This window comes from Bombus huntii, chromosome 7, assembly GCF_024542735.1.
Source record: "Bombus huntii isolate Logan2020A chromosome 7, iyBomHunt1.1, whole genome shotgun sequence".
Taxonomy (NCBI): Eukaryota; Metazoa; Arthropoda; class Insecta; order Hymenoptera; family Apidae; genus Bombus; species Bombus huntii.
The window spans coordinates 6,772,017-6,799,361 of record NC_066244.1 but is presented as its reverse complement, the minus strand read 5'-3'; the positions used below and the strand labels follow the sequence as shown (position 1 = coordinate 6,799,361).

General features: G+C 46.1%; 1 protein-coding gene and 1 long non-coding RNA gene across 5 annotated transcripts; one reads left to right on the top strand and one right to left on the bottom strand.

Annotated features, from left to right (window-relative positions):
• Positions 1-72: 72 nt before the first annotated feature.
• Positions 73-27,331, bottom strand: LOC126867773 (signal-induced proliferation-associated 1-like protein 1). 4 transcript variants are annotated; one of them, XM_050622657.1, is made up of 15 exons: positions 27,192-27,331; positions 24,821-27,101; positions 6,677-6,929; positions 6,054-6,566; positions 5,726-5,974; positions 5,243-5,641; positions 4,931-5,142; positions 4,605-4,846; positions 4,427-4,533; positions 4,059-4,293; positions 3,577-3,951; positions 3,168-3,434; positions 1,537-3,087; positions 1,199-1,393; positions 73-1,030 (listed from the first exon to the last, which is right to left on the bottom strand). In XM_050622657.1, exons 3-15 carry the CDS (start codon positions 6,918-6,920, stop codon positions 829-831), a joined length of 4,791 nt encoding a protein of 1,596 aa, XP_050478614.1. In that variant the 5' UTR covers positions 6,921-6,929; positions 24,821-27,101; positions 27,192-27,331; the 3' UTR covers positions 73-828. The 4 variants fall into 4 exon arrangements, with proteins under 4 accessions (XP_050478614.1, XP_050478611.1, XP_050478612.1 ...); XM_050622654.1 differs by lacking the exons at positions 24,821-27,101; positions 27,192-27,331 and adding an exon at positions 13,314-13,529; XM_050622655.1 differs by lacking the exons at positions 24,821-27,101; positions 27,192-27,331 and adding an exon at positions 12,040-12,329.
• LOC126867834 (uncharacterized) lies at positions 6,923-23,517 on the top strand. The gene is made up of 2 exons (XR_007690426.1): positions 6,923-7,011; positions 20,839-23,517. It is a non-coding gene; the product is annotated as an uncharacterized LOC126867834 (long non-coding RNA).
• Positions 27,332-27,345: the final 14 nt, after the last annotated feature.

The window sequence follows — 27,345 nt, the reverse complement described above, 5'->3', positions numbered from 1 at the left end:
GAGGTTTCGAAACGATTCCATCTTCATTTATCGTGTGTATTTGTATTTGTACTCGTAAAAAATAAACGATCCTCTCAGTGAGGTGTGCATTTCTTTTTATTATCGATTGGTCTCATCGTTTTTTACAGACTGCTCGTCGACGGGCCGTGTCTTTTTGTCTTCGCGAAGAATGTATAAACTTCTTGGCGACAAACGTACGCATACGCCTCGGTTGAACAAGGCAAACACGATCGACATGGCGTTTCGTGAACAAGGAATGTTTTTCAACTTCTGAACACGCACGGAAATGATTCCTTAATCTTAACGGTGATACAAAAAATACGTAATAAATTACGAATGAATTAAGATGATTCTTACACAGCTAGGAATATTTGGTCGTTTTCAAAGTAACACACGTAATCGTGATTAACGCACATCGCGAACGACGCAACGTTACTCCGAATGCACGCGGCGTCTAAAACCGCCGCTACTATCTCTTATCTACGCGCTAGCTCTTAGTTTTAAACGTTCGATCGAAGTTGGATAGAGCGCAATCCGATGGTAACTTACTTTGTACCCTTATAACTATCTAAGACTAAATCTATGATACAGACTAACCACGAGTCGCGATATCGTGAACGATGTACGCCTTTGATTCGCGCCCTTTAATCTTTAAATCCGGAGAAACGCAAAACTAGCATAATACTGGTGTTACAAAAGGGTGATCGTGTGGACTTTGCAGCACGATCGTAGAAGAACGAGAGAAAAAGAAAAGAGAAGAAAAGAACGAACGATTGTTCGGACGCGACTATCCTAGAACGAAGATATTCGAATTTCGTTATTTTGGAATTATTGATGGTCTATCGTTTGAAAGAACCATTCGGTGAAACGTCGAAGCTGTTGCGCAGCCGCGTGGCTTTCATCCTGCAGGCGTCGATTTTCGTCTCGCAAACGACGCACCTCGTCCTCCAGGGAAAGCCTTCGGCGTGTCTCTCTGGCTACTCTTAGCTCGAGCGTGGACAGATGGGACTGCAAATCCGACACGGAATTTCTGAAACATAGAAAAAGCGGTGGTTGATTGGAACAGGCGTGTCGAGTAGTAGATTGGAGAGGAAAGAAAAAGAGAAAGAGAATTTGAAGGAAAAATGCTTGGCGATTAATATACATCGTATATATCGTGTAGCGCGTACGAGATTGAACGTCGCGTCGCTAAACTTACGCGATGGTATTGCATCCATCGATAAGTCTGTCGTCGGACCACTCTTGGGCGTGCTGCTTTGATCTAGAATCCACGTGGTGATTTTGCCAACGATCCACGTCCGTATCGTTATGATTTTTCGCGTCTTTGACGGACGTCAAGTTGGTCGGTGCTTTGGAAATCGAATGGGTAGGTTTGGTAACACGCGGTGACAATCTAAACTCAGAGATTACAGACACACACACACATAGTGTATTCTATAATGTAGAAAAGCGAAGTTCGAACATCTATCGTATCTGTACGGTACAGTATGGTACGATATTGTACGGTAGAGTAGTATACCGATGAGCAGTGCTTACCTCTCTTCCTTCGACAACTTGTTCTCGCTCGGTGCAGGACTGGACGCGGTGCTTGCGTTCGAAATGACCGTGGCCGGTCTAGCCATCGTTAGAATTACTTCGGATCCGGTTCCGTTCTCTTGGCTGTTCGTTGGTAGAACGGTCAACGCATTGCCGCCGTTGCCGCATAAATTTTCTCTCGATCTACACCTGTTTTGAATCTCGAGTATATTGTTGTTCATCTTGTTCGAATTGTGATTGGCGATGAGTGCGTTTCCGGTTACGTTATTGTTCGTTATTTGATCATCGTCGGCCATGTAATCGGGGTTGATCAGCTTCATCAGATCCTCTTGAAGAGTGCTCGAAGTTAAATTCGCGGAATTTCTATGAGAATTTCGTACTCCTGCACTTTTCGGCCTGGGACTCTGATTCCTCGAACCAGCGCTCGAAGGGGTCAGATTTCCGGGTCGATGTTTGTTCGTTGCTCTTCTCAGTCGAGGCGATACGCTTCCAGATCCGTTCGATAGTTCGTCCTCGCTGGGTAGAGTAGCCACCTCTAGGCAATTACCACCGGTATCGCCAATTCTAACTTCCGGTGGAAGGCTCGCGGCAAAGTCTTTCGTCTGACGATACTCCACGTTTATCTTGTGAGGGACCGGTCTCTCGCTGATGCTAGTTTTTAGACAGGTAACCTTCTCGCCGACTTTAAATTCGTGCGGTAATTCGTATCTGATCGATTCTCGATTTTGTTCCACGCTATCACCGCTACCGCTGCCGGCGTGCTTCCTTTCGGCAACGCCGTGTTGACATTCAATCTCATACTTGCCGATATCCATATCGTATTTGCTGTTTCGTCTCTCGTATATCTCTTCGGCATATTCGTAATTGATCGTCGCTGTTCTCTTCTCGTGGGCTCTTGCGTCTTGCTCGTACTTGGACGACGTTCGATCCAGCAGCAGCACCTTTTCGTCTTGCGCATCGTATTTAGAATTTCTTTCCAATTTTCCGTCGTGTTGTTGCTGCTGCTCGTACTCGTTGCATCTAGATCCAAGATTGTTATTACTACTAGACTTTGGCAGGCTATAAGATGCGTTCTGCGCTAAAGGCAAAGAATTCGACGTGTTCAACTTTTGGTGAGTAACGTAGTGCATATCGTTTTTCTGAAGTTCCCTCTGGGAGGCGTACAGATTTTCTTGCTTGCTAATCTCGTACTTTTCTTTTTGAAGTTTCACGTAACTCGACGGAACGTGATCCTGACTGGAACGATGAACGTTATCCAATTGCCTTTGATAACTATCGTGTCTCGCATTGTTATCAGCCTGTACCGCTTTCGATGACGCGTAATTGCCATCTTTCGCATAATGATCCTGCTGTTGCTGACCGTGATGATGTTTCGAATTCTCTGAAAACTGTTTGCTACTCGCATAGTGCGATTCCTTGTCTTTCCTCTGGGACGAGGACTTCGAAGCGATCATCTGGAAGGATTGCCTGACTGGAAGGGGTGGTGGAGGAGTACCGGTACTGGTACGGTACCCAGTGCCCTCTTGGTCTTGTGGCTCCAAAAGCTCGTACCTGACCGCAAGAAACGGGAAAGACGTCTAGTTTTAAACTAATACTCGCGCTATTTAAACTCACGGCTGTATTATTCTTACCAACGATCGTCGTTGCTGCTATGTCCGCTACTACTACTGGTCATTGTACCCTCCATGGGGAAGCGTGGATCGTTGAACGACCTAGAACTAGATCCTGTCCCATAGCCGGAGCTGTTGCTCGATCGTGGCGGACTGAACGATCGCTCGTAACGTCTCTGATGAGACATGGCTGTCTGCTGAGTCGGCGTATTATCGGGACTGGTTACATTCTCGTAGTCACCTTCGTAGTTCGTTGACAAATACTGGCAGTTTTGCAGCGTACATCCTCTGTTTTTCGCAGCAAACGAAAAAAGAAAAAAAAAACAACGAATGACAGAAGACGCGAGAAAGGAAAATAAGGGGGCAGACGAGAAAGGGGCGAGAAAATGAGACGTCGACGAATACAGGAAATTAGTCTCGTGCCTCTTACCTCCTGGGATTACCGTCGGTGTTGGACGGTATCACTGTCACAGTGACCTGTGCGCTCGTTTTCAACAAGTCGACCATTTGATCGTGACTCAATGTGGACACGGCTACTTTGCAGATCTCGACGAGCCTAGACCCTTGTCTCAATCCCGCTTGCCAAGACAGTCCCAGACTTTCGACTTGCGTCACCACACCGTCCGGTTGAACGTGAAAACCCAACTGTCCCAGGCTGTTTCTCTTCAAAGAGAGTTCCGTGGCCGGGGATCCTGGAGTTACCGCTCGCAGACGTGCCACTATCTCCATTAATTCGTCCCTTTCCCCATAATCGCCTCGCACGTGAATCGTAATGCATTCTCCCTGATGATAGTACAATCTCAAGCTGTAACACAGCGAACGAATTAGAATACACAACGTAGTTTCGTTCGCGTCGTGCGCGTTTTACGTACAAGTGCATCGTGCTGAATCGAGAAACTAAAAAATCGGCACCTGTTTGTTTGAGCATGCCATCCGAGTACGCTGGCGCACGGAGTAACGAATACGATCTGTCTGGAGTGTTCCTCGATCAGGACGATCGTATCCACGCTTATTCCTAGATAGGAATCCGTGTTCTGATTGCTATCTTCCAGTATCACCTGCCAGCATATCGCGCCACGCTGCAAAGCGTCGCAAGATAGTCTCGGACGTACGGCCGTTTTCTTCTTGCTGCTGAACGACAGCATAGCTGTACGAAAACATAAGTCGTGGATTGTTCGTTCGAAAGGACCAAGTCGAGGTTGGGGTTGTCGGAGTTGAGGCTGAGGTGGAGGTCAAGGTCAAGATTAAGATGGAAATCGTACGATCGGAAAACAACTTACAAAATTTTTGCCCGGTGTCGACCATCGTGGTAGAAGAATAGTTGCTAGCGAGGTCCTTCAAGTACTCTTGCCTCGTCCTAGTCGCCATGGTGGCAAATTTCTCGGATCTACGGAAAAGGACAATTACGAAAAGTTTGCGTCGCTATCTTGCAATCTAACGCGTAATATCGTTTGCTACCTGTGCGCGGCATTTTCCGCGTTGATCACTTTCGCCAAGATAAAGTCGGCGAACGCTTTTCCCTTGGTGAACGTGGCACCCTGAGGAACTGGTGGCCCGAAAATCGGTACTTCTTTGCTCCTCGAAACGGCTACCTTGTACTGAGTGTTGTCGGAACATGGGTCGACCGCTCTGACCACGATGAAAACGTGTTGAAATTGCGAGCGTATTCTTCGCGGACTGAACGGTAACGCACCAGGTTCCTATTATACCGAACAACGCACGTGTGTCACACAGAGTATGGTTGGACGATCGATGCCCGCGTCACGCAAGCGAATATAGCTTACCTGAAAAACGATCGTGACTATATCGTTTCCAATGTGCCTCTTCCTGAGCAGCTGTTGTCTGTTATTCGGCGTAAAGGGTAGCATCGTTGACACGTGAAAAGTTACTTCCGCCCCTCTATAGGTCGCGGCGACTGCGTGGGTGCCGGTCGAATCGGTTCTCGTGTCTAAACCGGCCTTGTACCCTTCGAATCCTCGCAGCCTGATTCTTTGACCTATCGTACACATGCAACGTAACACGCGCGTAAGTACGTCGAATTACGATACGACGAAAGGAAGAAGGAGAAGGGATTTTTTGCGTGGATTCGGTCTCACCGATGGTATCGAGAAACTCGAGAAAAGCAGGTCCGGCGTGCTGATTGTTGTACATTTCTTCTTCGGTTCTTTGACCGGATCTGCAGTAAAGAACGCCCACTTTGTATTTGTTAGAGAGTCCCTGTTCGTCCAATCTAGCCAAAGCTTCGTCGGCGGTGGGAGTTCCTAAACGGAGGCAAGCGAGTTGAACCTCCGGCGCGACTAACTCCAGCAATTCTCGGGTCGGTAACCTGCCCTGTGGCCTTATGCCACCGAGAGCTTCTTCCGGGACCGAACCGCGAAGCGTCAACAACTCGGACGTACGAACTATTATTCTATACTGATTGGCGTCCTTTCGAATGCTGATGGCAACCGGACCCAGCTGTTCGTCCATACCGAACCAATTCTGATGGTCTCGACCTGAGCAAACCACGTCGACGTCGTCGTTACTCGTTGATTACGATAAGTCGCGAGTCGATCGTTCGTCGTGCGTCTCACGCTTACCGAGAAAATACCGTCTGTAATAATGAGCACCCTCGTCGATGCTCTCGATAGGTAGCGGCCGTTTCTGCAGAGGACAGCTATGCTTCCAGGATGTTTCGCCGGGCGCTGGTTCCAAAACCGCGACACCGTACGACAAAGATGGTCTGTGAACTCCATTGCCCGGAGAGGATCGAGTAAGGCCCACCTCCCGTTCTCCCTCGCCGCCGATTTCGTTCCGGAAGAAGGGACACGATTCCAGTAAATTGTTACCTACGCGGAAAAGCGAGAAGTTGACTGGAGCGATCGCGTTATCCGATCACGCATGATCTAATTCTGGGCTGCTACCTACCTCTCCCGTCACCGGCGTCCTCTTCCGGCGCCTCGTCGGGAGTCGACGCTCTGAAGGAACTCGCGGCTGAGGCGCCAGTCGCGGTGTTCCTTCTTCTGGCGAGCAGAATACCTCTCAGCTTGGCTGCGTAGCCGAGATTCGCGGTGAGCGACTGACAATCGTAGTGAGCGAACGCTCGCCTTCTGTGCCTCTCCTCCACGTCGGCTGAAACACCGACGGGGCTGCTGCAGCTCTCCTCCATGGGCCGGGACTGGGCCTTCGCTCCCCACAATCTCTGCAGCTTCAATCGTAACTTGGGACTGGAGTTACCGGTCGGGCCGCAGACTTCGTCCGTGTCGACGACCATTTGCCCGTCTGGCACGCGTCTCAGGTACTCCATGCCAACCGAACACCGTTGATCCGATGCCTGCGGGGTAGTCGCCGTCGGCACCGATGTCGACGGCCTCAAGTCTTGTAGCATCGCGAACAAATTCTCTCCGACCGTTACCGATTGAGCCACTACATCGATGCTTCCTGCGGGTGAAATCCTCGACCTTTGACTCTCGTTTCGACCACGCGAAATCGGTTTTTATCGAAATCTTTGCTCCTTTGGCTTACGCGGTAACGCCGTACGCGCCACTTACCCTGAGATCCATACTCCCTCCTGAGGGGAGGTTCCGGTACGCGAGACCCAGGATCCGTTGGACTGTGAGGAAGCTCTAAACTCGAATTTGACCTATGAAGGGCCAGACCACGACCCACGCGGCTACTCGGCCCACTGCTGCTACCTCCGCCTCCGCCTCCACCTCCTCCTCCTCCTCCTCCGCCTCCTCCTCCTCCTCCACCGCCGCCGACGCCGCCGCTGTGTATCGGTAGGCTTGCGATCATCTCTTCATTCTGTCAACAACGATCGACCGAGAGCGTAAAATAAGGTTGAGAATGGCGTTCGACGAAAGAGGGCGAAATCGTCAGACCGAAAGTAAGTAAATGTGTTCCGGATGTTCGTGGAGATCGTTGCGTGCGCGTGGTTTACGCGAAGACGAACCGCGACGCAAAGTAGGACGGTTAATTAGATTCCTACTTACGCGTGCACGTTCTACGCGAGCACGCGCCTACGCATCTAGACCGTGTCTCGTGGGTTTCGTATTTTGCTAGTCTTTTTGCGAAGAAAACGGCAGCTACGAGCGCAAGTACGTGCGACGGAAATTATTCGCGCGACCAAGTCTCCGATCGGATCCGACAAATCGCTCTGCCACTCGGCATCGTCGTTCTCCGACTCCAGCTACTTCCTTATCCTTTACCACCACGAGGTTCTCACGTTGATGAAATCTATGGCACAGGCATAGAGCTGTAGTATTTTCTAGTATTTGCACGCTGATAACAAGGTGGTTCGAAGAGTGCGCGCGCGGAAAGGGAGAATCGTGACAGTCGGTGAATCACGACGCGTACTTACAAGCGGGCGTGCCGCTCTTGTTCAGCACTGCGAGATGCGTTCGATGAATGGGCGATTTTCCATTGTCAAAGAGAACCGGTATCTCGTAGTTTGTACGCTACGAACGATCGAAACCAGGGTTAATCGATGACGCGCACGCGCGTTTCACCCGCGTCCCTCGCTGGATCTCGAGCTCCACGCAACGCCACGAACGCTTTGCGCGGCGAAGGCCACCGATTCAGATATCAAGAACGATCGAATACGAACGAGGATCCGCGGAGGAAGAAACCGCGACGCGCGCTAACGGAGCGACGATGATCGAGATGGTTTCAAGGTATTTGGCGCAAACGATCATCGTCGCCGGTTGTCCCGGTGGCCTGTTGCATTCCACGCGTTCTCTCGTTCGACCTCGTCGGTTCCGTTTCGCCTCGGTGCTTCGTCACCGTCGTCTCGCCCCGTCTAGCGTTTTTAAAATCGGAGCGAATGGCATTTACGCGGCGATCGCGACCGTGAAACGTTGATTCGTCGTCGAATCTCGTAGGCAAGCGCGTGCGCCTATGCTTCGCCGTGTTTTTCCAACGAGATTATACACCGTGCGAAAGTTCTCAGAATTCTACGTGATTTGTTCGGCCGATGAGATATTAACCACGCTGCTTCTCGTTACTGTTGCGACTGTCGTCTGCGTACGTTTCGAATTAACAAATCGAAGAAACGTACGTATATACAGGGTGGTTGATAACTGGCGGTACAAGCGGAAAGGGAGGGGGGGGGGATTCTACGCGAAAAAACAAGTCGAAAATATAGAATAAAATTTTTTTTATTTTTTTTTAATTTTTCAATCGAGACAACTACAATCTACAGTGGGGTCCGTTATAACGAGGCGCGATAAAGTGCACGCGTACCGACCGACGATTCAAAGTCGATTTTCTCGAAAACAAAGCCTCGAACGAAAAATTCTTATTCTATATTTTCGACTTGTTTTTTCGCGTAGAATCACCCCCTTTCCGTTCGTACCACCAGTTACCAACCACCCTGTATATGGGGAAAACGCGTGCACGCTAAGTATGCACGTACTTGCAAAGAACCTGCGAACGATGGCGAAACCGAGACAAGTAGAAGAGAAGGGAATTCGGAATCCTGTCAACCGTGTGACGAGCCTGTCTCGTCGCCGGATGTCGGCACAGGCCAGTCCGTGTCGGAAACTAACGTTTTCGTTTCTTTCGTTCGAAAGGTTCCTCCGCTCTGATTCTGCAAAATCGCGATGCGTAGCTTTCTCTATCCTGGACGCTTCGTAAACATTCTGCCATGCGTAACACGTGGTAGAACGACGAACGGAACGGAGTGTCGCGTCGGTTCGAGTATCGAATTGCTGGACGTTCGTCGACCAGGGTCGTGTCGTTAAAGACGAGACAGAAATGATCGAAGGCGCACCGAAGAACCTGTACGACGACTTTTACGTACACGCGTTGCGTTGTGGGAACGTTCGAGTTGCGTGTAACCGCAGAACCATCGTTCATCGCGGCCGTATCGTCGAATCTATCCGTGACACGATGTTCGCGTACGTGTGATCGTAAGAACGTAAATGGAAACCGCGCTGGCCGAACCTCGGCGACTCCTTGGACACGGCTATATCGTTCACGCGAATTTTTGTCCAACGCTGTAAAAAAGCAATACACCTAAGCAGCTCTACTTGCACCGTTCTGTCGCTGTTCTCGCTTTTCATCGCCCGAAACCAGCAACGATATTTTCCGCGTAACGAGGAAACACGATCGAGGGAAAAAAAGTGGAGCAGGCCAGTAATATCTGCTCTGTCGTAATCGGTCTCGAGAAAAGATATTCGCACGTGTTTCTCGCCGTAACGCAATTCCCGGAAACGTTATTACGACAGTTACGACGCCACGATGAAAGGGACTACGATTTCGTCCGATAAACGTTACGATTTTCCGTCGACCAGGCTTATCTTCCTTGCGATAACGTTGAAATGATATCGCTGGCGGCTGCGATACACACCGGCCACACGTATTAGATATGTTACACGATAACGATCGCGCTGGTGAGATTCGAGGACGCTGGCTCGCGCCTGCGAACGAAAATACGATGCGTTATGTTACGACGTTGTAGGAGAATTAGGCGAGCGACGGCACGCGACTTAAAAATACGAATAAAAACGCGGGTGTAGCCGTGTACAGGCGCGTATAACGTAGTAGTAGATTCGACTAGGTGTTGCGCGAAACGGACGCCGATCATCCGAACTAGTTATGTAAATTGGCTTGGCATTCTTCGTACGGTCTACGAGAGCGTATCGCGAAGCTGTTGTGTCGCGCGCGAAGAATGCGCGCACACGCTTTACAGGTTTCGTCTTTCCTTTCCTTTCTTTAAAGTCTTCGCCGAGTTTCGTACGGTGGAAATCGCGTCCACGAATTTTCATCGTTTCTCGATTCATTCGACCGGAGGTGACGCGACGTCGGCTCCCTTCCGCGAGTCCCGGATGATCAACCACGCGAACCATCGCCACCGGCAGCAAGCTCTTGGAAATATTTAATCGAGCTTCGCGATAATGGCAAATGGCTGTTCTCTGGGAACGAGAACCAAGAAACAATTGCCTTTTTTCACAACAATCGCTGTTCCCTGTTAAGCGAGTTTTCCGTCAGACGTTGGTTGCGGAAAGGAATCGCACGCATTTTTCGCGGATCCCTCGAGCGTAAATGCACGGCCGTATAAAGCCACGCTAGATAGAATATTATTTCGCCCCTTTCTGGGATCGTAAACGAGGTTGCCAGCGAGAGATTGTAATAACATCGAGCGCCATTACCATGGTAAAATACTGGTTTTTCTACTGGTTTCCGCCCGTTGATTGCAACCGCGATGCAACCGTATGCAACTAGCTTGTACGCAACCAACGGGTAATTATCTATTTTAATCGTGCGAATTCATTGACTGCGAATTCATTGAAAGAAAGTGGTGCGGCTTCTGCGAGATAACGGCCTACTATCTGCTTACCGCCTCCCTCTGCTCGCGTCATTCGTCATTCGACGCGATTGCTAGTTTCATAGCCGAGGCCAACGTTCCAAGTTCGAATCGATGCTACCTACGTCTATCACCATTATCGCCGCACGCGCGCATCGCTTGCTGAAAATTTTCGTTTCGAATCCGGTCTCCTTTTTAAAGTCACGCGCACAATCGCAAGCAACGACAAGGGAACCTTGACACTTTGCGGTCTTAAAAGCGAATTCGAATCTTACATACTTTATGCGATATCCTATGGAAACGTTAACCACTGTTAAATAAAAGCAATGGATACTATAGACAAAATCTTACGAATGTGTTTTTATATTACACGCTTGAATAATACGAAAATGTTATCAATATATTAGATTTAATAATATTAATCGCTTAATAATTAATAATATTAATCGATTTAATTATATTAATTTAATAAAATTAATATAAAATAATATTAATAATAATTTATAAGAAATCTAATAAAATAATCAATTTTGTTCAGTGTCTCTGCATCAGGCAAATTGTTTTCAAGCATATCACACGAAAGAACGTCACTAGAAGTATCTTTAAACGAGCTTGCTGATTTTTAATAAAATATTAAGCCTGTTAAATGCTGCTCAGAAAATTCGTTCCGATTTTTAAGAAATTTAACAAAATAATTAATTTTGCTCAGTGTCTCTGCATCGGGCAAATTGTTTTCAAGCATATCACACGAAAGAACGTCACTAGAAGTATCTTTAAACGAGCTTGCTGATTTTTAATAAAATATTAAGCCTGTTAAATGCTGCTCAGAAAATTCGTTCCGATTTATAAGAAATTTAACAAAATAATAAATTCTGCTCAGTGCCTCTCCATCGGGCAAATTGTTTTCAAGCATATCACACGAAAGAACGTCACTAGAAGTATCTTTAAACGAGCTTGCTGATTTTTAATAAAATATTAAGCCTGTTAATTGCTGCTCAGAAAATTCGTTCCGATTTTTAAGAAATTTAACAAAATAATGAATTTTGCTCAGTGTCTCTGCATCGGGCAAATTGTTTCCAAGCATATCACATGAAAGAACGTCACTAGAAGTATCTTCAAACGTGCTCGTTGATTTTTAATAAAATATTGCGCCTGTTAAATGCTACTCAGGAACTTCGTTCCGATTTTTAAGGAATCTGATCGACATAAAAAATCATATTGGGAAGTTCCTCGCCGAGCCACCTAAGAGGTTCTCGAAGAATGGAATATTCAAGTTGCGTGAAAAATGGAGAAAAGTTGTGGAACAAAATGGTACCTATATAATTCGATGGTCGTATATCGAATCTAAATGTAAATCGGAACGAACTTGCCGAGCCACCTTTTGAATCTTCTCGATCGCTGCAAAAATATGCGCCAATTCAGACTGATTTCCGTTTGTCAGAGCATACGGTCCTCGAAATGTTAACGGCGAATGCTACGAGCAGGTATCGCGAGCGTGTGCCTTTATCGATTAAGTACATTTCGAAGCAAACTTGGCGCGTTGATAATTCCGACGCGATTCGACTTGTGCTCGTTCGTACGAGCGGAACCATCAATCGGAATACGTACTTGTACAGAGTTTAACAGAGTCAAGAACGATGAACTGCGTCGGTGAAATTCCGTCGTCGTCGCCGTATCTACGTGTAACATTTGCAAAGGAAGAAATGAAGACAGGGGCGCAGAACCGAAAAGAAGGGAGGAAAGAGGGAAGAGGGAGAAGGAAAAAGGAAGTCGGGACAACGAACTTGCGACCGGTCGGTCTTCTCTCGGTTCGTCTTTGTCGATCGTCTTGCGTCGAACGAGTGGAAATACGGACGGTATACGGTATATGCGTATACGCGGTTATTTATGAGACGACGCATGGAAAATCGCGTGGCAAACAACTATCTTGCGTTTCAGCGTTTTCGATAAACGCGTTCACCATAACGAGGAAAGATCCCCACGGCGTATGTTACGCAAAGGAGGTCTGCGCGTGGTCCCCAGCCGAGCGATTACACGCTTTTTTGTTGGTTAATCGAAAGACGGGACTGTGCTCTCGCTAGGGGAAGCTCTCTCGTCGCGAGCTACCGAACGCGCATGGTGACCACATGTTTCCATATAAATCGGTGCGACTTTGCGTTCCACTCTACGTTGGCCGAGTTAACGAAATTGCCTACGATCTTGCTACGGTAATATCGTATCGTCGTCGAGATAACGAACGCGTACTTCGGATATATATCGCGTCGATGCGAATCGACGTGTCGGTGACGAATATCGCGACCCCGATAAATTCGATATTCTTCAACGACGCTGCGATAAAGAAGAGAAGAAGAAGAAGAAGAAGATGAGATACGTCGGTGCGTCCTGCAGCGACCCGCGCTAGTAAGCTTTCAGGAATGCGCTCTTTCAAATTGGGACAATCGAGGAGGAATGCGGGATCTGGTCGGAGGCGGGCGCAGTTTCTTCTCCTCGGCTCGTGAGTCATCCCATCCGATGGCTAAGAGCAGTAAGAGCAGTCAGTCGGAATATACGTACGCGGATCGGGTCTCAAAGCGATCCTTGTTCCTTTCCAACTATTCTCTCTCTCTCTCTCTCTCTCTCTCTCTCTCTGTCTTTCTCTCTCTCTTTCTCCCGGTTACCCATATAACTGTATATGTATGGCCTAACACAAACCCCGTTTCAAACGTCGGTATTTCTTATGTAACGCGCGTCCGGAGTGCCCTGCCATCGAACCGCCCTCGCGCGCCTATTTATCCTCGTACCCGTTTATTTTTTCCAATTGCCGATAATCGCGCTCGAAATTGCACGAACACGCGCTTCTTTGCGTTAATTGCAAAATTCGAAACCATCCCGCCGCATTGTACCTGTCGTGTCTTTTCCAGATATTCCCACGCTTCGCATACACACGCCTCTGCACACGTTTTCATCCTTCGGGCGTTTTCGACGGCGGTTCTGCTCGCTTTCGCGTAATTTATCTCGCTTTTCTTCTTCGGGGACGGCGTGAGTCGTATCACCGCCTCCATTAAACTGTCCACGATCTTGATCTTAATCGGCATCGATATCTCCCCGAATCGTGAATCGCCACTGCTTTGCACCAATTCTGTCGCTCGACTGACCCACCGACGAACAAGAGAGTATCTACGGTTGACAACGGTAAGATCGCGAATGAATGTTACGTCGTGTATCAACGTGTTCCGACGTGCTTCGACCAAGGGGTACGGTAGGGATGGAGGTAATGCACGACCCCCCTCCCCTTCGTTCCTGCTTTGCCTGATCTTGATCTTGATCTTGTACTATCATCAGTGATGTGCCAATAGAATCCTACGTAACCGTGTACACCGGTTACGTGACGGACAACGCGACTCTTTCGCCCAACGTTTTCGCAGAGTCGACGTATTTATTTAAACGAGATGCTAATTGTTTCGTACGTTTGGTCGAAGCGTGTGTTAATCCGCTAGAAGAATTTAACGAATCTACGTACGTAGTATACGCGTAGGCGAGCAACGCGCGATGGTAGATCGTTTTCTTTTTTTGGAACAACGTAGGAGGCTCGACGAGTTGTAACGTAGGACAACGTGAAGCTAAAGGGGCATTCGGATCTCCCAGGAGGTAAAAGAGACACGACGAGAGACGAAACGGGCTGGAATAATTTTCGGTACCTCGTCGTCCGTCCGTATCGCGTTTATCGGTTTCGTGGCACAGACCCGACCAGGCTCCCACAGACGCATTTGTCGTCACTTTCTTTCTTTTCCTCTGGTATCGGTCGGCATGCGTACATACGAAGATTAACGTACGGGTCACGTGTGTAAAGCTTTTGTTACGCAAGGCTGACGTATCGGGTCAACGACTTCCTTTTTCTTCGTACTCGAACGAAAAAGAGGGGAATGAAACGCGGCTGGAACGATTAATCGACTAAAAATAACGACCAACTCGATGCTAAGCACGACACGAAATTTATCGAGCTTGCATCGTTCGCACGCATCGTTTCCTCGTTTCCCTCAAACGTCTCTACATCTCTCTCTCCTTCCAGCCTATCCGAAGATCTTGCGCGAGTTTTCGAGATAAACGATCGGTCCGCTTTGGCTAAGGAGAATGCGCGCTGATTTGGTACGTTCGCGGTTTCACGGGGGAACGCGGCCGAATATTCGTGACAGATCGCCGTGGCCGGTGGAACAAAAAGAAAAGAAGAACGGCAGAGATACGGTGGACAAAGAGCGCGTTATACGTAACTCATTGGTTGCTGTTATCTCAGCGCCACATTTTTCGTGTCTCGGTGATCGAGCGCGATACCGCGCAAACGGCACGGTTCCGCCGGAATGACACACGCGTGCCAACACCGATCGTTCGATCGATGATTTCGCGATCGCGAAAGAGAACGCATCGACGGCACATTTCAATCAGGCATTGCACTATTCCTTTAAGGGGGTATTCTGGTCTAGAAATTTGAAAAAATCGAAAATTTTCTTGTTCGTATTTCCAAAGTTTAGACGTTCAAGAATATGCCCTTAAAAGGATTTTTCAAAATTTCCATTATTTTATGAGCTACAGTCGTTTTTGTGACGCAGCATCTGATCCGGTCCGACCGGGGCCAATGTGCAATAAACGGTAGACGCTGCCCGAGTACCTGCGTCTCAAAACTTTAAACGCGTTTTTCTCGAAAGTTGGCGTGCACGATATCTCAAGTTCTAACGAACCGATTTATTTAAAATTTGGTCCGAATATTCCTTATATACTCGTCTATCGTCCGGACCACGCTCAGCTCAAAATCTTTAATATTACTATTTTTTTAAACGTTCGGAATTGTCGAAAAACCGTGCGAAATAAAAAATTTGTTTTCAAACGACCGTCATTTTGTGAAGAAATGTTGTATTGACTTTTCCAAGACTCAGACGATAGCGGCATCCATACTAACTAAGAATCCGTTCGCATTTTTTGTTTCGGATGACCAGAAGGGTTGATATCGTGCACGCCACGACACCCCGTTTTTTTGGCAGCACCCATTTTGCCAGCTCGTAACTTTTTAAATATTGAGTTTTTTTCTTCGGTGAATTTTTTACGTAATCTCGAAATATCAATAAACAAATGCTAAGAAGAAGGATAGCAAAAATATTTTTTCTTTCGCTTGTACAGAGCTTCAAAAATCGCGCGAAATTCGTGCCTCTAGACCAGAATACCTCCTTAATATGGTAGATAGGCTAATAAATAGGCGCACGGTCCTATAACACCGATCGCAGGTTGCGCGTTTGATCGTAGGATTACACGTGCGCATCGGCAAAAGTGGCAAACCTGAACGCTATCGTAGAACGAAGAAGGTAATTCGGTTAGGATGCGATACGATTACACGCGAATCGGAAAGTAGAATTTTACAGAGGAACTCGCGAGATATATTCCGTCTTCGAACAACTCGTGAAAATCGAACGCGATCAACTTGAACGATAAAACGTCGGAAGAAACGTGGAAAAATTTGCGTTGTAAAAAGTACGACGAATTTCTAGCGATACGTCGGAGCGACGGTGAATTAGTACGTTCGCTAATCGATCCTAGCGAATCGAAGATACTCGAGGGAACATATGGCGATCGCAAAGCCGATCCTCTGCGTTCATTCTCTCGTTCCACTGCAGGAGGTTCTGGCATATGCCACGATTTCTCTCTGCGTTTTCGATTTCAATTTCAACCTCCTGACCCTTTTGTTTTCCTCTTTCCGCCCATTTGTCTCGTTTCAATTGCTTTTCTATTTTCTTTTTTTTTTTTCACGAGCAAACTTTACTTCGTAAATATAACACAGACATAATATACAGGGTGGTTGGTAACTGGTGGTAACAAGCGGAAAGAGGTGATTCTACGTGAAAAAAGAAGTCGAAAATATATAATAAGAATTTTTCGTTCGAGGCTTTGTTTTCGAGAAAATCGACTTTGAATTGTCGGTCGGTACGCGTGCACTTTATCGCGTCTCGTTATAACGGACCTCACTGTAAATTTTTAAAAAAATAAAAAAGAAAAAATTAAAAAAGAAAATTTTTATTCTATATTTTCGACTTCTTTTTTCGCGTAGAATCACCCCCTTTCCGCTTGTACCACCAGTTACCAACCCCACCCTGTACCATTCACGAAGATATACGCTGTTCTACTCATTGATTTTGAGCGAATAAATACGCGATATTTCATTGCCAGTTTCATTGATCGCGTATTTACGTCGTCCACCGACGCGACAGGACGACGTTTTGTGGCACAGCGTTGCTCTTAAAGCAGCGGTGGTCTATGCCAATGAGTACGAGTACGTCCGTAAGCACGTTCAGGTGTACGGAGGGCGTTTATCGAGCGAGAGAGCGACTGAGAAAAAGAAAGAATTAAAAGACCGGTCCCGTACTACGAGCCTGTTCGTTCGGCACCTTCGTGGTCCGGATACGTGATTTTTAACGGACCATCTATAAATATGTACGTTCGTATCGCGATCATTGTTGTGCATTGTTCGCGATAAAAATAATATGATATTTCGGGCCAACTCGTGGAGTTGGAACGCGACCACGCGTCGAGTTTGCAAAGATGCGAACGATACATACGAGATACGAGCCACGCGTGTTTTCGTACTCGGTCACGGTCCGTCCGACTCGAAACGTAATCGGAGACCGTTCGTTTCGATAAATCGCGTTCGATAGATTCTTTCTCGCTGCGAAATACAAGGAGCGTTCGATCGTTGACCCTTCGCGATGGAATCGAGAATCGTGAAGAGAAGTTGGCAGCCGTCCACGCAACGAGTCCGCACGCGGTGAGTGTAACTCGCCTGAGAATACACAGCCATTCGGTTCGTTCGTTCGGTCGTTACCCTCGTTTCCGTGGTGCGATCGTTTTTCGGGAGCGAGACGTTCGTTCGTCGATGACCCGCCAAAAGAATCGTTTCTCTTCTCTGCCTTGGAAAATCCATCCTACGAAAAGGTATGGCGCGTCGATATCTACGCGCAACTAACATCGTCTTACGAGGACAATTTTGAAACTTCGAAACTCTAAACGAACAACGCCGATAATTGTAAGTCGCCTAGCAGCCGATGGAAGGACGATGGAGAGTCAAGTTTGAATAAACACGCGCAGGCCATCTATCGTGCTCGCTATATTTCACAGTTTCCATATTTGTTCGATGTCTATCGATACGAAGAGCCGCGAAATGGTTCAACGTTTAACCGGGAAGAAATCACGTCGATGGGGTGGCAAGTGCGATCTGAAATCTAAGAAAACGGGAATGGGAAGAGAAGAAGGTAACGGGCTCCCGCTGAGAAACAAAGGCACGCTCGATGTCTGAAAAGGCGGACGCGACGACGCACGAGTCTCTGTTTATTTCAACTCGAACGTATTCGAGCTTTTCGTTGGAACGAGAAGCCGCTATTCGAAACGTACGATAGCTCCTTATCGTACTATACGTACGATACGACAGCAAACGAGTTTACCGATATTCGGACGAGGAAAAAAGCAAAGGATTCTCGGTCGTTCCCCGATTCGTTTGTCTATGACAGACAAAGGACTTACGTGTTTGAATACAGTGCGAAGAGCATCGGAGAAGAAACTATTGTTCGAAAAATAAAGAAAACTTCGTACTTGCATTGTATGCGGAGTGATGTAAATCGTGAGATCGATGCGACACACACCGACAGCTGCTTTAACGCTTCTCGAGTTCTAATTACGATTAATGCTAGTCGAACGCAGAGCCGCGGCCGCGCTGGTATCGAATGCCTTTTTCACAGACTATGATTTACGATCGCTCTCCGTTTTATATCCATCGGATACGTAACGCTATATCATCGAGTGGTCCCTCGAACCTAATCTAAACGAGAGATTTCAAACGAGATCTACTTACGGCATTGAACGCAACCGGCTTGAAAATTATCCTGCTTCCGCTACGTATTGTAACGCATAACCTCGCACTTACGTAAAACGTAAAATATCGAAGATATTAGAAATACAGAGGAGCACGCATGTTCGTCTCGTCTGGTCGATGAGAATGGTTTCTTCCTTATCTCTTCGAAAAACTAAAAGCGATTCCTTTCGAGACACGTTTAGCGATGATGCGACGCTTCTCGAGACGATCCGGAGAGAGTCCTTTGTACTGCCCGGAGAAAGGGAGTCGAGAATAAACGCTGAGGGCGAGCTACGGCCCTGAGCACCGGAAGTCCTCCCCTACACTCCCTCCGCCCCTCGGCTCGCTCTCTCCTCCTTCACCCGTTCTTCCATAGTTGCCTAACCTACCTAACCCCCGCGCGACCGTTTAATCAACGACGTAGCTTACTCGATGCGATTTCTATTCGAACAAGAATTTCTTTTTCCCCGTAAAACGATTATTCGAAGAATAGGAATCGAGCTTGACCGAGTCGCAGCGTGTTTTACTCTCACAGCGGGCCTATCCACGCGCTACACGATATGTAGTTTAATGGATCGCGAAAGCCCAGCGATGCACCGTCTTGTGTATTTGTTTGCGAAGAAAGAGAAAAAGAAGGAAGAAAGGACAAAATGGCAAGGACGACGAACAACGTCTTGATATGTATATACGACTGTATATACGACGGCTGACGATACGAGTCGTTGGCGCGTCAACACGAAAGAAAGAGAGGCAGTGGATCACGAGCGACGCGAAAGGAACCGTTTCTCTTTTTTTGAACGTGCGACGTTTCCGAGTACCACGAGAAAATATCAACGAAAGACGAAGGAAGAGGATCGCGGCGCGGCGCGGCATGTCCGAGGATGCGTTACGCAAGGAAACCGACTTATTCATAGGCGTTCCGCTGGTAGGGCAACCAGCTTCGTTATCGGCTGGAAGCGATCTTCTTGAGCACCGCTGGAACGACGAAAGGTTCGACGCGTAACGATTCGTGTCCGGTACTCGATGCAACCAAGATCGCGTAACATCGGCCGCTTCGCGCAATTCCTATCGGAATCTATTCGCGTTCTATCGCTTCCTTTTATTATGCACCGCCGTACATTTGGTTTTCCGATCTCCAACTTTCCAGTAAAAGGTATCCAAAGTTCGTTCGTAAATTTGCTTCCTACTTTAACGATGAACGATTACAAAGGCTACGATTTACGCGCAAACTACGTATTGTCCATGCGTTCTCCTTGGGATCGGCTGTTTCCGCGAAAACGGTGAAAGCGGGAACGAGAATTACAAGAGATAGCGTAATAACTCGAATCATGAAAAGCAAGGAGTCGTTTGCGTTTTGTCTTTCTCCACTTTCCCTTTTCCACTGTCGTCGTCCGCAAGTGCCGATTTTTATCTGGACACGTTGCCAGAAAATATTCGTTTCTCCGTGAATTTCGATGTAAGGCGAGTTTCGTAAAATCGAATCGCAGCAAACGGTCGTAAGGTTAGGTATACTGTCGCGCTACTGCGTTGCTCGTTTCGTGCCGTTTTATCTTCTGGGACAGTTAGTAGGCTCAGTGAAAGCCATTGCCGCCTCGATATCTCGTCACGGGTGTACCTTGCTCGAATGTCACTCGATTCTCACCCCTGAAATCTAACGGGCGTTTGTCAAAACCGCGTTTATCGCCAACAGTTGGCCCGCGTTCGTCGCATTCTAACAAGGAAGGCAACCGTTCATTCATCGCGTCGATCGAACTACGGTCGAATAACGTGGTCGGAGACTTCACTCGATTCACCGTTTTCTTTCGACTAATCGATCCACTCGTTTCGATTTCGACGGAATTTCGAGTCGCGCGCCACCTGTTCAGAGTCGTAGGAACGCGAAGAAATGTCACAGCCTTTTCGGATATTTATCGAAATTGCTCGCGAGAAGATACTCCCGTGGCGACCGAGCGAATCGAAGATACAAAAACCTGGTGTTTCTGTTCGCGCGAGGTTAACGCATGACGCGAAGACAAGCTGGACGACGAGGAGTCGAGTGCACCGAAATAGAAAGGCCGAGAAAGAGCACCGTGCTCGCACCATGACCCAGAAAATTGAAACGGGACGCGCGGTGAAGCCGATTTGCGAAACGTCTCGTTTCTACGATTTCTTCGTTACATAGATTTCCTGGCATCGGCCGAAGAAACCCGAGAAACGACGCGTTTCAACGCGTAGATAGATATATAACGCTGAAATGTCCGCTACTCGTCGACGCAACGCATGCTTCGACAATTTGTTCGCGCGAACAAACGTAAGGTTCGAATGCCGTTTCGTTTGACCCTTGGTCGCTGTTCGAGTTGATTTTCGTGGAAGGAATTATCGTTAGTCGAAGTTCGACGTAAACTTTCTCATCGATTACATACGATACCAATAGTCACTGGTCGAAAAGCGATTACTCATCTCGGAGCGTTACGTCATCGAGAGATCGAGAACGATAGAAAATCGATTTGACGCGTTCACGTATTTTACGCGCAAACGTCTCTTATCGATGAAGTATTTCGTAGGTGCAGACATCGCGTATCCAAGGGAAGAAACTTTCACAGCCGGAAAGAGATTCTCAGATGCATTCACGATCCACAAGCAAGCACGTCCCTTGACGCGTAACGCAGCGTGCGTGCGTGCCAGTGAGTAGAAAAAGGAAAGGAGGAGCAGAAGAAGAAGAAAAAAAAAGAGAAAGGCGGAGGGGAGCTTGTTGTCGGTGAATGCGAACGTTGAGAGTATTCGGAGGCGCAAAGTCGAACGAGAAGGAAGAGGATGCCGTCCGAGATGCCGTTACTTCGAAGAGTCACTCGGGGCAAGCCTAACCCAACTGAGAGAATCGAGGATAAGGAGGAAGGAGAAGGCTGCTGGATTCCTCTTATTATTATTCTTCGTTCCACCTCGAGAAACACCCGAATGTTACTGACCTAATACGGCACCGTCCTTAAACGCGAATCGCTCGCGAATTTGAACGCGAGCAAGATCGACGCGCGACCACGAAATTAAAATTACCATTGTCGAGCCGAACGGTTGGAATCGCTTGGAAAGCTGTGGCGAGACGCGAGTCAACTCGCGTTCCCCAACGGGAAGTTGAATCGCTTCGAAATCATCGTAACCGCTACGTACTACCATGCTACGCGTGCGTTTTATTCGCACCTCCGTAAAAAGACAAGTGGAACGTTTCTTCCAAGACACGGTTACTTTCGTAACGGATAAGCGCGCGAGTTACGCGTATTTCGACGAAAGGATCGTGAAAGCAGACGTTTACCAAAGCCAAAATAAAATCAGGCGACTTTACCGAATCGCGTGACGAAAGCTTCGCCGTTGTAGATCGTAGGGCGATCCTGAACGTACTCGAGATGCTAAACTTCGTATAAGATGGCATAGATCGTCGTTTTATTTCGCAATTATACGGATATACAGCGTTCCAGGTGCGAGACGAAGCAGCACTTGCAAATCATAAAACAAGTAAAACGAGAGTCGGTGAATGAGATGGTGAGCCGCTATTCCTCCTAGCAGAGAGAAGCAAACTTCTCGGCAAGGGGTCTCGTGGTCGCTCGCGTGTCAGGTGACGGTGCTTTTCCGACGCAGCGTACTTGAGCGTACGCACTGGTGACAACGCTGCCCGTAAGTAGCTAGACGTTCATCTACTACCTTGTTCGATGTTTTTACAGTTAGCCGCACGCTGTGATATAACAGTATATACATATGTGCATAGGTATTGCGTTCGCGTTCGATTTTTCCCAGCGAGAATCGCTCGTTCCGTTGTTTCCACTAAATTCTATATATTTCGTCGCAATTATCGATCCCCGTGTCGCATATCGTTCAGCCTACGAGCTGGACTGCTCTAGCTTGTCCTTTCGCTATTTCGATTCTTTTTATTTTACATGTATCGCTTAGCATATGCTCTATCGTGTATAGGTAGGTAGAGTTCGCTCCCCTCGACGACCTGGAATTCCAACGACGATCATTTACGAGAATTTTGTCGCGCGGATATTCGATCCTTTCGTTGCCTTATTTCGATTTGAATTTGTATTTTTTCTTCTGTTTTTTTTTTCCTATCTTAATTTTTCCTCTTTTCCACAAATCGAAATAGAAATGTAAATAGATGGAAAGACGGCGGCAGACAGTGTTGTGAAAAAAACGAATTTATTTTTATCTTGTTTTTACGCTTAGATGTACTTACGACCTTACGATCGGTGTTTTGTATCTGCTACAACGATTATATACAATTTCTTCGATCTTCGATATGGAACGAGTTTGTGGACGCGTTTAAATCGAGCATGATCGCTTTCAGTGGCCGACGACGACGAAGAACAAGCTCGAAAGTTGGAACGAAAGGGCCAAATCTCCGGTGCTCGAACCCTGGCAAACTTATTCAGAGGTCAATCGACGCATCCGGCTTTAATTAATTGCCTTTGATTACTTTTAAAGAACCTGTATCCTGTCAACCCAACACCGGCATACGATCACCGACGATATATTCGTCTCTAGTGGGAAGGTTATTGCTGCAGGAAACAGTCTAGGCCCTAGGCGATCCACGATATAGGTCGTTCAGGAAAAACACGTTTACTCGCTAACATTCCGCTTCTTCTCTGTGTCTCGTGGACATAGTAGTAATGGGACTGTGTTGCAACAATCGACGAACAAACATCACGGGCATGATAATTTTAAACAACTGGATCGAGTAAAGTCATCTACCGGTAAACGGAAAGATTTTCCACTTCTGTGGTCAGGAGTTTAGAAAGTCGTTGATATTGTACGAGTTAGCGGGCAAAATGTTTTTAAACGAGAGTTCTACTTCGATTACAATCTGAGCAAAAGCCGAGTAATTTTTATCTATCAATTTCGAAGGGAGTGGAGTTAGGACGAGGGATCGACTTTACGAGCCTATTATATCTGTAGACCCGAGGCAAGTCTGCCTGGGTATGGCTTAGGTATGCGCCTGCAGCTGTCCTAAAATTCCATCTGGGATTGGCGTTCTTCTTCGGAATTTTCAAATAGTAGGTTGGGCCTTTCACACGAACCATTCGGTTCAGGTATATTTTTCCTCGTCCGTGTTTCTAAGCATCCGGAAATTTCCATACAGATACGCATAGTCTAGAATATGCTTTAAATCGACACAAATGTAGGTATTTTTTCGGCTATTTTTTTTTTTTTTTTTTTTTTTTTTTTTTTTTTTTTTTTTTTTTTTTTTTTTTTTTGGCGTATATGTTAAACAAACGCATGGAACACGTTCAAATTTTCCATCGCGAGAGAAATATATGTATACTTGAAATATTCGAGCAGCCCGTTAAAGCTTGAGCGACTCCACGCCATGAACTGACCACCGGAAGTAGGCGTAATAACGAACTCCCAATGCCTATACGTGCTGAGAATACAATAACATTATACGCTACGCGCAAAGTTTTCTCTCCCTGGAATGGCTACATTGGGATACGTTCGTTTTCACCGCTTTTTCGTAAAAATACATATTGATCGTAAAATGTACTGGACGGTCAACTGTATTTGCGACTCCAACCAGTATAAATATACGTATACGTATAAATATAATATATCAGAAGTATATTCGACGTTACGCCGATCGTGACAAAAATACGAAATCGTTTATCTCGATTAATCTATTCTGTTAAAATGTTAAACAAGAACGAATTCGTTAACGCTATTTCGCAGACACGTGGGTGGTCGATCGAATCGCATCACGCCCTCGAATATTCCATTTCAAGTCAATGAAACGACCAATTCGTACAATTATCGTGAAAAATTACCTTACACACTCACGTTCACAGAACGAAATACACTGGTTACGATTATAGAAGAAGCACTTTCAAAATAAAAAGTTGGAGAATTGGAGACTGAAAAGAGTTAAAAATCGTGGTTAAGGTTAGGCATTGGAAAAGCCGTTACGCGAAGAAGTATACACTTCGTTCTTTCAATAAGTCTCTGCGAATGGCAAAAGAAAAAAATATATAATACACTATAAAAATTTAAATGAGAAATCGCTACTCGATTAGCAGAAAATCTACGCTACATATACGTATATACATACATATATACGTATATGATGTAGTTACGTACATACGTACGTATTTACAAACGTATATACGTATGTATGTATGTATGTATGTGTTGCAGCGCCACGAATTCACTGGTACTACGGTATTGGCGTCCAGTGAACAACGGTGACCTTCACCTACCGGTATTCCTCGACATTAACCCAACTTTCTTGCGGAATATGAATTAGCGTTTCGCAGCAGGAGATAGTTCTTTCGCAAAACGTTCACCTTCCGGAAAATTGTATTTGTGGCAAACGGTTTTAAATCTCTAGCAAAGATTTACACTCGAACGTGTATATACTCTACGTATAACGTATCGTATCGTATCGCGATGACTTCGTTCTCAGAAACGCGTCACAAATACAGTTGCACTTACCGGACGTTCGAAATGCACCGGAAACGGATATTCATTCTAGAAATGTAGTAACCTACTGATTCAGAGAGAACTTACATTTTCGGGCTGCGACGATCGCCTTTGCCGCGGTACACAGAAGAGCGGCACGCCGCTTTCTCGCTTCTTCTCCAATATAGCGGCTTCCGAATCTTTTTATCGACACAAAATAAACGAAATCGTTCCCACTGACACACCACTCATTCAGCACGCACGTTTCCTATCTCCGCGTCCCTTCCTGGCTTCGGTTCTCTTCGCACATATCACTGGATTCCGATCGAACGATCAACGATCAATCAGATGTATTGTTATTAAACACGTTGTACGAATTCACGATATATTTTTGCCTGATGCAAAGTGGTTACTTCGCAAGGCACGATCGCTCGTACTATATATAAGTTTGGTCGGTTGAGTTTGAAAATCCATCGATTCGAGATTGAAACTCGATTCTCTCCAGGGCAGCGATCCAACGACGTGCTGCCGATACGTCGTCGTCGTCGTCGTCGTCGTCGTCGTCGTTGTTGTCGTTCTTCCGAATACATATACCGAGAAATTCCTTTTCTTGATCAGTTTCCTTACTACTGCAAGTGCAACGCAATAAACTGCTCCCTTGTTTGACTGGATTTTCACAACGTTGTTTGCCGAGTATCGTTCGCGCGCGACTTGCAGGTATATTGCGTGTTAACCAAATGCTCCAACGACGCGCTGCATTTTTACGGAACCGACGTGTCCGCCTCTTTCACAGAGGGTTCGTCAACCCGGACCTGGCGTGTCGATCCGTATCCTTTCCTTCGACGATATCGGTACATGAATTTCGAATTACCCTTTGCGTGAAAGTAATACTTTTTAGATTTTAATCGTGAACAGACGAAACACTACGAGATTTCTATTTGAACAAAGAAATCGTATAAATGAACGTTAAATGGAACGAAACCGTAGATCATATCACCGTACACGATACCACGACGCTAACAGGTTGCGCGCCGCAAAACGACTGAGTTCGCTTCTATTACGACGACAGCCACCGAGATCCCCACTCCATTGTACTTCGACGTTCGCGTCTCTTCGAAACTATACCGCTCGTTACAAGGATAAATTGCCGGCGGTCGAGAACATATCAAATATTTTTATTTCTATATATTTTTATTTTATTATTTATTATATTATTTTTATATATAATACATATGTACTCGCACATTGTACGATTGATATTTTTTCAATTTTACATTCTTCTCTTTCTTAAAGTCGTAACTCATATCCCGAGAAATAGATTCTATCATTTTTTTCTTCTTCGACTAAGTCTATCTTCCTCATAAATTTGATGATGCCGACTAACTAAAAAATTGTACAGAGAATCGTCGAAAATGTTCTAACGTTTGTCCTAATCAGATTCACTGTGACCGTAATTCAACGAATTGACTCTTTGTAATACAGGTCAGCCGTGTCCGATTCTTTAATTCAGAAATTAAGATTAAATTAGAACATCGAATGCTCTGTTATAATATCGGATTATAGTTGCTATGGGAGACGAAAGCTGCAAGACATCATTTTTTAAATAATTGAAATATGTACAATGTTTTTGGGGCAGTCGTTTGTCAATGTTCGAACGAAGATATGTATATGTACCTACTTAAAGAATTATATACAAGATTTTGAATTTATTCAGAAAATAATTTCATTAATCTACAGCGACGGTTTTTAATTCGAGCATCTGGACGTATATCTATGAAATTCCCCCATGTATGTCTTACGTGTCACGCAACCACTAATACTAATTATGTAATTCATTTTCATTACTCTATTCCTATTTACTATATTACCGTTTCTTCTTTTTTCGACAGTTAACAGTTTTTTTCGTTAATAAGAAACTGGTTATGTTACCAGCCATTTTTCTTACGAAGTAACACGGTAGCTTATCGTTTCTTACGAAACAGATAACAAGAACGATTTTAATTTGATACATCTTTCCGATACATATTTTGCTAAACTTACGATAGAGGTAAACATTTTTTAAGATATCGAGAAAAATTTGATTTCGCTGATTCATGAGTGATCACCTGCACTGTAAAGGCATGACATTGTGTACCGCGGAATATTACGGAAACGCGATTGTATGACACACCCTTTATAGAGAGGAAGAGAGAGTGACAAATGTTAGCACGAGTAAGCACGCTTAATTTCACTAAAAGTCAATGCGAGTAATAAACTGGTCTAGACGCACGGTCTGGATTATTATAGAAGTTCTGCTTGCGATACGTGTAGGCGGTCAGTGTGGGAGTGTCGCCGGACATGACGGAACATTGGATCGACGGATGAATGGAAACACATGTGTGGGTGCATCCTTTCTCGAATCAAAAACATAAAATTTTGAAATTTCAAAGATAAAACAAATCAACACCAAGCGTAGGGTTAACAAACATTTCTTACTAACTTTGTTAAAAGTCGAACCTTTAATAGAACTGAATAGGTTTAAGGGCGATGACACTTGGATAGATTCTTCGACCCTATCCACATTCATTGCAAAGGCTTCACAGAAGACTTTTCGTATCAGCGAACGTGTATCACGAAAATAGACAGAATGGAAA

Coding starts and splice junctions, on each gene's coding strand:
- LOC126867773 (XM_050622654.1), bottom strand. CDS start 13,505: ATGCCGATTAAGATCAAGATCGTGGACAGTTTAATGGAGGCGGTGATA. Junction 6,567..6,676: donor GAGGGAGTATGGATCTCAGG/GTAAGTGGCGCG, acceptor TTTCACCCGCAG/GAAGCATCGATGTAGTGGCT. Junction 5,642..5,725: donor TTACAGACGGTATTTTCTCG/GTAAGCGTGAGA, acceptor TGGTTTGCTCAG/GTCGAGACCATCAGAATTGG.